This window comes from Bombina bombina, chromosome 8 (assembly GCF_027579735.1).
Source record: "Bombina bombina isolate aBomBom1 chromosome 8, aBomBom1.pri, whole genome shotgun sequence".
In the NCBI taxonomy this organism is placed as follows: Eukaryota; Metazoa; Chordata; class Amphibia; order Anura; family Bombinatoridae; genus Bombina; species Bombina bombina.
This window is the reverse complement of record NC_069506.1, coordinates 2921661-2933808: the sequence shown is the minus strand read 5'-3', so window position 1 is coordinate 2933808 and position 12148 is coordinate 2921661. Positions and strand designations below refer to the sequence as shown.

General features: G+C 35.4%; 1 protein-coding gene across 2 annotated transcripts in view; it reads left to right on the top strand.

Annotated features, from left to right (window-relative positions):
- The first annotated feature begins 636 nt into the window (after positions 1–636).
- Positions 637–12148, top strand: part of UBASH3B (ubiquitin associated and SH3 domain containing B) — a 477436-nt gene continuing 465924 nt past the window's right edge. For both annotated transcript variants that reach the window (XM_053690105.1, XM_053690104.1), the window contains exon 1: positions 637–1033. In XM_053690105.1, the coding sequence (XP_053546080.1) occupies positions 903–1033 (131 nt within the window). In that variant the 5' untranslated portion in view covers positions 637–902. The remainder of the gene's footprint in view (positions 1034–12148) is intronic.

The window sequence follows — 12148 nt, the reverse complement described above, 5'->3', positions numbered from 1 at the left end:
CTGTGCTACATTATAACAGTGTTACATTGTGTGTGTGTGTGTTGTGACATCTGTGCTACATTATAACAGTGTTACATAGTGTGTGTGTGTGTTGTGACATCTGTGCTATATTATAACAGTGTTACATTGTGTGTGTTGTGTTGTGACATCTGTGCTATATTATAACAGTGTTACATTATGTGTGTAGTGACATCTGTGCTACATTATAACAGTGTTACATTGTGTGTGCTGTGTTGTGACATCTGTGCTACATTATAACAGTGTTACATTGTGTGTGTGTGTGTTGTGACATCTGTGCTACATTATAACAGTGTTACATAGTGTGTTGTGTTGTGACATCTGTGCTACATTATAACAGTGTTACATTGTGTGTGTGTGTGTTGTGACATCTGTGCTACATTATAACAGTGTTACATAGTGTGTTGTGTTGTGACATCTGTGCTACATTATAACAGTGTTACAATGTGTGTGCTGCAGTATGTGGGTTCCACCACTAGATGGGGTCAGACATAAACAATGTGGAAGAATAAAATGTATAAGAATCACACTGCTGTATTTCTGTGCTGCTTGCACATATTTCTGTCAAGTAGGATTACTGCTCTGGCACTTTAAGAAGAGAGGGAGGCCCTACAGGAGGAAGCTGCTGCAGATCATATCATTTGATCCATTGACAAATGGCTTAGGAACAAATACCTGGCTGCAGGAAGTGAGGGAGTCTGGGATATCTAGTGTAGTTGCTGCTAAGGTGGGGGGGAGATCTCAGGATCACTGACACAGACACTTCCTACCCTCATCATGACTTCAGCTCTTGCACCAGGAAGCTAAGCATCTTCTATCATGTACAGGCTATTTATCAGTCCTTTTGTTTGTGTGATGGCAGCAGCACTCTGACTGCCCCCACCATGGCTGCCAAGGAACAGCTGTATACCCAAATTATACCCAGAAGGAACAGGCAGCAAGGCAGAGCTGGCACCATCAGGCATGGCTCATCCCTGGAAATCCTCCTGTCCATGGGATTCCCTAAAAGCAGGGCGTAAGTTCTCCTCATTTACTATATTTGTTTGTTTGTTATGTGCTGGGGCAGTACTGGGTACATGTGACTCACAGCTGTGCCAGTTAGTATTACTGTGTTACTGACCCTGCAATATGCTATAAGTAATAGTATGAACGTGAGCCCCTGTGCTATATTATACACTGGCACAGTACTGGGTACATGTGACTCACAGCTGTGCCAGTTAGTATTATTGTGTTACTGACCCTGCAATATGCTATAAGTAATAGTATGAACGTCAGCCCCTGTGCTATATTATACACTGGCACAGTACTGGGTACATGTGACTTAGTAATGCCAGCAGCTGCCTGACCAGTGACTATTACTGTGTTACTGACCCTGCAATATGCTATAAGTAATAATATGAATGTCAGCCCCTGTGCTATATTATACACTGGCACAGTACTGGGTACATGTGACTCACAGCTGTGCCAGTTAGTATTATTGTGTTACTGACCCTGCAATATGCTATAAGTAATAGTATGAACGTCAGCCCCTGTGCTATATTATACACTGGCACAGTACTGGGTACATGTGACTTAGTAATGCCAGCAGCTGCCTGACCAGTGACTATTACTGTGTTAATGACCCTGCAATATGCTATAAGTAATAGTATGAACGTGAGCCCCTGTGCTATATTATACACTGGGGCAGTACTGGGTACATGTGACTTAGTAATGCCAGCAGCTGCCTGACTATTACTGTGTTACTGACCCTGCAATATGCTATAAGTAATAGTATGCATGTGAGCCCCTGTGCTTTATTATACACTGGCACAGTACTGGGTACATGTGACTCACAGCTGTGCCAGTTAGTATTATTGTGTTACTAACCCTGCAATATGCTATAAGTAATAGTATGAACGTGAGCCCCTGTGCTATATTATACACTGGCACAGTACTGGGTACATGTGACTCACAGCTGTGCCAGTTAGTATTATTGTGTTACTGACCCTGCAATATGCTATAAGTAATAGTATGAACGTGAGCCCCTGTGCTATATTATACACTGGCACAGTACTGGGTACATGTGACTCACAGCTGTGCCAGTTAGTATTACTGTGTTACTGACCCTGCAATATGCTATAAGTAATAGTATGAACGTGAGCCCCTGTGCTATATTATACACTGGGGCAGTACTGGGTACATGTGACTTAGTAATGCCAGCAGCTGCCTGACTATTACTGTGTTACTGACCCTGCAATATGCTATAAGTAATAGTATGCATGTGAGCCCCTGTGCTTTATTATACACTGGCACAGTACTGGGTACATGTGACTCACAGCTGTGCCAGTTAGTATTATTGTGTTACTGACCCTGCAATATGCTATAAGTAATAGTATGAACGTGAGCCCCTGTGCTATATTATACACTGGCACAGTACTGGGTACATGTGACTCACAGCTGTGCCAGTTAGTATTACTGTGTTACTGACCCTGCAATATGCTATAAGTAATAGTATGAACGTGAGCCCCTGCGCTATATTATACACTGGGGCAGTACTGGGTACATGTGACTTAGTAATGGCAGCAGCTGCCTGACCAGTGACTATTACTGTGTTACTGACCCTGCAATATGCTATAAGTAATAGTATGCATGTGAGCCCCTGTGCTTTATTATACACTGGCACAGTACTGGGTACATGTGACTTAGTAATGCCAGCAGCTGCCTGACCAGTGACTATTACTGTGTTACTGACCCTGCAATATGCTATAAGTAATAATATGCATGTCAGCCCCTGTGCTATATTATACACTGGCACAGTACTGGGTACATGTGCCTTAGTAATGCCAGCAGCTGCCTGACCAGTGACTATTACTGTGTAACTGACCCTGCAATATGCTATAAGTAATAATATGCATGTCAGCCCCTGTGCTATATTATACACTGGCACAGTACTGGGTACATGTGACTTAGTAATGCCAGCAGCTGCCTGACCAGTGACTATTACTGTGTTACTGACCCTCAATATGCTATAAGTAATAATATGAATGTCAGCTCCTGTGCTATATTATACACTGGCACAGTACTGGGTACATGTGACTTAGTAATGCCAGCAGTTGCCTGCCCAGTGACTATTACTGTGTTATTGACCCTGCAATATGCTATAAGTAATAATATGAATGTCAGCCCCTGTGCTATATTATACACTGGCACAGTACTGGGTACATGTGACTTAGTAATGCCAGCAGCTGCCTGACTATTACTGTGTTACTGACCCTGCAATATGCTATAAGTAATAATATGAATGTCAGCCCCTGTGCTATATTATACACTGACACAGTACTGGGTACATGTGACTTAGTAATGCCAGCAGCTGCCTGACCAATGACTATTACTGTGTTACTGACCCTGCAATATGCTATAAGTAATAATATGCATGTCAGCCCCTGTGCTATATTATACACTGGCACAGTACTGGGTACATGTGACTTAGTAATGCCAGCAGCTGCCTGACCAGTGACTATTACTGTGTTACTGACCCTCAATATGCTATAAGTAATAATATGAATGTCAGCTCCTGTGCTATATTATACACTGGGGCAGTACTGGGTACATGTGACTTAGTAATGGCAGCAGCTGCCTGACCAGTGACTATTACTGTGTTACTGACCCTGCAATATGCTATAAGTAATAGTATGAACGTGAGCCCCTGTGCTATATTATACACTGGCACAGTACTGGGTACATGTGACTTAGTAATGCCAGCAGCTGCCTGACTATTACTGTGTTACTGACCCTGCAATATGCTATAAGTAATAATATGAATGTCAGCCCCTGTGCTATATTATACACTGGCACAGTACTGGGTACATGTGACTTAGTAATGCCAGCAGCTGCCTGACTATTACTGTGTTAATGACCCTGCAATATGCTATAAGTAATAATATGAATGTCAGCTCCTGTGCTATATTATACACTGGCACAGTACTGGGTACATGTGACTTAGTAATGCCAGCAGCTGCCTGACCAATGACTATTACTGTGTTAATGACCCTGCAATATGCTATAAGTAATAATATGAATGTCAGCTCCTGTGCTATATTATACACTGGCACAGTACTGGGTACATGTGACTTAGTAATGCCAGCAGCTGTCTGACCAGTGACTATTACTGTGTTATTGACCCTGCAATATGCTATAAGTAATAATATGAATGTCAGCCCCTGTGCTATATTATACACTGGCACAGTACTGGGTACATGTGACTTAGTAATGCCAGCAGCTGCCTGACTATTACTGTGTTAATGACCCTGCAATATGCTAGAAGTAATAATATGAACGTGAGCCCCTGTGCTATATTATACACTGGCACAGTACTGGGTACATGTGACTTAGTAATGCCAGCAGCTGCCTGACCAGTGACTATTACTGTGTTACTGACCCTCAATATGCTAGAAGTAATAATATGAACGTGAGCCCCTGTGCTATATTATACACTGGCACAGTACTGGTTACATGTGACTTAGTATTGCCAGACGCTGCCTGACCAGTGACTATTACTGTGTTACTGACCCTGCAATATGCTATAAGTAATAATATGAATGTCAGCTCCTGTGCTATATTATACACTGGCACTGTACTGGGTACATGTGACTTAGTAATGCCAGCAGCTGCCTGACCAGTGACTATATCTGCTGATATGTTTTTTGTGTGGGTTATTTACTATAATATAAATGTGCAGTACGCTGGTGTCGGTTTTCACTCCAGTGGGGATGCTTATTAATAATGAATGACTTGTGTATTTCTACTGTACTGAGAGGCAATGTGAGCGCACAACACCAGGTTTCTACATTTAGTCTATTAGCTGTCAGACAGACAGATACATAGAAATGTGTTGTATATTTATACTTAAACTACTATTATTATCATTTATTTGTAGAGCGCCAACAGTTTCCGCATCGCTTAACTATTGGAAATGTTCGCTCTGACTAGTAAACTTAAAGGGACAGTATACACCAATTGCCATATAACTGTATGTAATAAAAACTACTATAAAGAATAATATGCACAGATATTGATATAAACATCCCGTATAAAACCTTTTAAAAACTTACTTAGAAGCTCCCAGTTTAGCTCTGTTGATGAGGTTAGGCTGGGACACCCAGTGAAAGGGGCTGGGAAATCAGGAAGAGCAGTCACTTCCTCCCCTCCCCCCTTCCCTGCATATGAAAAGACAGATTATACAAACTGGAGCCAGCAGGAATCTGTAGACATCAGTATACAGGTGGCCCTCGTTTTACAACGGTTCAATTTACACCGTTTCAGAATAACAACCTTTTTTTTCCAGTCATGTGACTGCTATTGAGAAGCAGTGCATTTTTTTAAATAGCCAGTAGGTGGAGCTGTCCGCTTTGTGTTGCAACAAAGCCAAGCAAGCTGAAATTAATCAGTTTAACCAGACCTGAGCTATCGAGCAGATTTCAAAGGAACAAGATCTTCCTGTCTATAAATCAGTCCAGATTGGAATGCATAGAAAGAACTGTTTGCAGAAAAATGCAAGTGAAGTCTGTGTTGTGTGATTATTTTATTAGATTTATAATGCTGTTTAGCAAATGTTTTTGTTCATTTAACTTAGTTTAATTATATATTCTGTGTTGTGTGATTATTTTATTAGGTTTATAATGCTGTTTAGCATTTAAAGTCTTCATTTCAAAGCTTTAAAAATAATGTATTAGGTGTTACTTATGACAATTTTGAGAGGGGCCTGGAACCTATCTCCCTCACTTCCCATTGACTTACATTATAAACTGGGTTTTAATTTACAACGGTTTCGATTTACAACCATTCCTTCTGGAACCTAACCCCGGCGTAAACTGAGGGCTACCTGTACATCTAAAATAGGCACAGTTTTATTAAAAAAAAGCAAAACTATACATTGTTACAGGTAAGTTATATAAATGTGTCATCTACAAAACATTTATGTAAAGAAATATCTAGTGTACAATGTCTCTTTCAGTGATATTTTTCTACCCCTGTTCCTAAATGTATAATATTGGACAAACAACTTTTTTAATTGGAAAGGAAAAACCCTGGTGACTTATTTTCAACAATTTATGATGCTTACATGCATGTACACTTATACGTATACAGATGCATATACATACACATATACAGATACATACACAGATACAGATACATACACAGATACAGATACATACACATATACATACACATATACAGATACATACACATATACAGATACATACACAGATACATACACAGATACATACACATATACAGATACATACACAGATACAGATACATACACAGATACAGATACATAAACATATACATACACAGATACATACAGATACATACACAGATACATACACATATACAGATACATACACATACACAGATACATACACAGATACATACACAGATACATACACATATACAGATACATATACAGATACAGATACATACACAGATACAGATACATACACATATACAGATACATACACAGATACATACACAGATACATACACAGATACAGATACATACACAGATACAGATACATACACAGATACATACACATATACAGTTACATACACATATACAGATACATACACATATACAGATACATACACAGATACATACACAGATACATACACAGATACATACACAGATACATACACATATACATACACAGATACATACACATATACATACACAGATACATACACAGATACATACACATATACAGATACATACACATATACAGATACATACACATATACAGATACATACACATATACAGATACATACACAGATACAGATACATACACAGATACAGATACATACACATATACATACACAGATACATACACAGATACATACACATATACAGATACATACACAGATACATACACATATACAGATACATACACAGATACATACACATATACAGATACATACACATATACAGATACATACACATATACAGATACATACACAGATACAGATACATACACATATACAGATACATACACATATACAGATACATACACAGATACATACACATATACAGATACATACACAGATACAGATACATACACAGATACAGATACATAAACATATACATACACAGATACATACAGATACATACACAGATACATACACATATACAGATACATACACATATACAGATACATACACATATACAGATACATACACAGATACAGATACATACACAGATACAGATACATACACAGATACAGATACATACACATATACATACACATACACATATACATACACATATACATACACATATACAGATACATACACATACATACACAGATACATACACATATACAGATACATACACGTATACATACACATATACATACACATATACCGATGCATACACATATACATACACATATACCGATACATATACAGATACATACACATATACAGATACATACACATACATACACAGATACATACACATATACAGATACATACACGTATACATACACATATACAGATACATATACAGATACATACACATATACAGATACATACACATATATAGATACATACACATATACAGATACAGATACATACACATATACTGATACATACACATATACATACACATATACAGATACATACACATATACAGATACAAACACATACACAGATACATATACATACACAGATACATATACATACACAGATACATATACATACACAGATACATACACAGATACAGATACATACACATACCCAGATACATACACATATACATACACATATACTGATACATACACATATACATACACATATACCGATACATATACAGATACATACACATTACAGATACATATACATACACATATACAGATACATACACATACATACACAGATACATACACATATACAGATACATACACGTATACATACACATATACAGATACATACACATATACAGATACAAACACATACACAGATACATATACATACACAGATACATATACATACACAGATACATACACAGATACAGATACATACACATACCCAGATACATACACATATACATACACATATACTGATACATACACATATACATACACATATACCGATACATATACAGATACATACACATATACATACACATTACAGATACATATACATACACATATACAGATACATACACATACATACACAGATACATACACATATACAGATACATACACGTATACATACACATATACAGATACATACACATATACAGATACATACACATATACTGATACATACACATATACATACACATATACAGATACATACACGTATACATACACATATATAGATACATACACATATACAGATACATACACATATACTGATACATACACATATACATACACATATACAGATACATACACATATACAGATACAAACACATACACAGATACATATACATACACAGATACATATACATACACAGATACATACACAGATACATACACAGATACATATACATACACAGATACAGATACATACACATATACAGATACATACACATATACATACACAGATACATACACAGATACATACATATACATACACAGGTACATACACATACACATATACAGACACATATACAGATACATATTCATATACATACACATATACAGATACATATACATACATATATATGCATGCAAAAACAGATACACACAGAAGCGCACGCATTAAATACACATAAATATACATGTGCATTTACACAAACGCACAAAACACAAACATACTTGCACGTATATATACAGAAATACACACAAATATATATATATATATATATATATATATATATATACACACACACACGCGTGTGTGTATATATAAATGTATACATATACACACATACCGACAATTAGTAAGGCTTTATATGGGTATTATTGTTTATAAAATATTTTATTTCTAACATAATAACTAATGTGCTCCGCAGTATACTGGGGCCCTATATGTCTGGGGCCAATACAGAGTGTAGCAGAAAGCGTGTCTTATTGGTTTATGAAATATTGGGAAAATACAGTTTTTGTGGTGAAAAATAACTATAAAACTGTAAATAATTTATTGACATTTTTTATTAATCCTTCAATAGAATTTGGTGAACCCTACAATAAATAGAGTAAAAGCAAGTTCTAGTAAAACAATATCCAGCATACATTTACTGGAGCCGGCATTTAAGGTAAGGCTGTGGCAAGGGCTTATGATGCAATACTAATGCAAGTTTCCCCCACCCCGATATATAACTCTACAGGCCCCCATGGGCACAATACTATGGGTTCCTGAAGTGATGCATCTGCCAGTGCATAGATACTGGAAACCATCTTTATCTGGATAATTTTCTTTTTAGTTTGATAATTAAAGGGACAGTATACACCAATTTTCATATAAATGCATGTAATATACATCACTATAAAGAAGAATATGCACTTATACTGAAATAAAAATCCAGTATAAAACTGTTTAAAAACTTACTTAGAATCTCCCAGTTTAGCACTCACTGTTGATGAGGTTTGGCTGGAACACCCAGTAAAAGGGGCTGGGTATACAAGACTAGCAGACACTCCCCCCTCCCTCCTTCCTGGCAAATGAAAAAAAACGATAACATAAACAGGAGCCTGCAGGAATCTGTAGACATCAGTATACATCTGGCACTGTGGGGCTTGGTTAGTAGTCTAAAAATCAGCACAATATTATTAAAAAATAAGCAAAACTTTACATTGTTACAAAAACACTCCCAGATGGGCTGTATAAATGGATCATCTACAAAACATTTATGCAAAGAAAAATCCAGTGTACAATGTCCCTTTAATTTCTTCAGAACCTACAAAATAGTTCTGTGATCGGACCACCTTGTAGCACCGCCTGGAATTGCCTTTTCCCCTCACTGGTGTAAGGTTTATTGATGATGTTTTTATCTGTTTTTCTTACTGCTGAAAAATCTCGTTGCAATACATTTTGAATAAAATGTGTCATAGTTTTCCAAAAATAAATATGGATCTTTGTTAAAGCTAATGACGCATCTATCGTCCCACGAGAGTTCTGTATTTCCGCTCTGTGCTTTAGGTTTTAAAATGACTGATATAAAAATACATTAGTAGCCATCTATTGTTAATGGTTGTCTATTGCCTCAAATCCCAAGAGATGTTTCATTCTAAATGAGTTTCTTTCTTTCGGAAGATGCTGATTTCTAATTGCTAATGTAATGTACCCGGATACCATTAATATATCACTCACAATGTGAATGAATCCGGAACTGTACATTTATACAAATCTGTCACAAAATGATTTACATTCGGCAAACTGATTTCTAATATTTCAGCAAAACTTTCATTTACTTTTTAGCTGCAAAAAATAACTGACACTTTGTACTAATTTATAAAAATTAATATTAATGACTCAACGGTTCCTGTGTAGAGTCAGCAGCACAGTATGTGATATCTGATACCTATGTGTGTCATCTACTGAGGATTCTACAGCTACTGGTCTTTTAGGTCCTGTGCATTCAAAAAAATGTGTATTGTCAGTATAATGTGTACGGAATACATCACTACACTATAGTGTCAGCATCTGTGTGTTACAGCTGGAGTCTGCACAACATTTCTACCTCTTGAAACATATATATATATATATATATATATATATTGTATATTTGTGTATATATTCATATGTGTGTGTTGTATGTAATTAATATATATATATTGTATATTTGTGTATATATTCATATGTGTGTGTTGTATGTAATTAATATATATATTGTATATTTGTGTATATATTCATACGTGTGTTGTATGTAATTAATATATATTATATATTGTATATTTGTGTATATATTCATATGTGTGTGTTGTATGTAATTAATATATATTATATATTGTATATTTGTGTATATATTCATATGTGTGTGTTGTATGTAATTAATATATATATTGTATATTTGTGTATATATTCATACGTGTGTTGTATGTAATTAATATATATAGTGTATATATTCATACGTGTGTGTTGTATGTAATTAATATATATATATATATATATATATATATATATATTTGTGTATATATTCATATGTGTGTGTTGTATGTAATATATATAGTGTATATTTGTGTATATATTCATATGTGTGTGTTGTATGTAATTAATATATATATTGTATTTTTGTGTATATATTCATACGTGTGTTGTATGTAATTAATATATATAGTGTATATATTCATACGTGTGTGTTGTATGTAATTAATATATATATTGTATTTTTGTGTATATATTCATGTGTGTTGTATGTAATTAATATATATATATTGTATATTTGTGTATATATTCATATGTTTGTGTTGTGTGTGTGTATATATATATATATATATATATATATATATATTGTATATTTGTGTATATATTCATGTGTGTTGTATGTAATTAATATATATATATTGTATATTTGTGTATATATTCATATGTTTGTGTTGTGTGTGTATATATATATATATATATATATATATATATATATTGTATATTTGTGTATATATTCATGTGTGTGTTGTATGTAATTTAATATATATATATATTCATATGTGTTTGTATGTAATTAATATACAGGTGAAACTCGAAAAAGTAGAATATTGTGCAAAAGTTCATTTATTTCACTAATGCAACTTAAAAGGTGAAACTAATATATGAGATAGACTCATTGCATGCAAAGCAAGATAGTTCAAGCCGTGATTTGTCATAATTGTGATGATTATGGCTTACAGCTGATGAAAACCCCAAATCCACAATCTCAGGAAATTAGAATATTGTGAAAAGGTGCAATATTCTAGGCTCAAAGTGTCCCACAGCTAATTAAGCCATAACACCTGCAAAGGGTTCCTGAGCCTTTAAATGGTCTCTCAGTCTGGTTCAGTAGGAATCACAATCATGGGAGAGACTGCTGACTTGACAGTTGTGCAGAAAACCATCATTGACGCCCTCCATAAGGAGGGAAAGCCTCAAAAGGTAATTGCAAACGAAGTTGGATGTTCCCAAAGTGCTGTATCAAAGCACATTAATAGAAAGTTATGTGGAAGGGAAAAGTGTG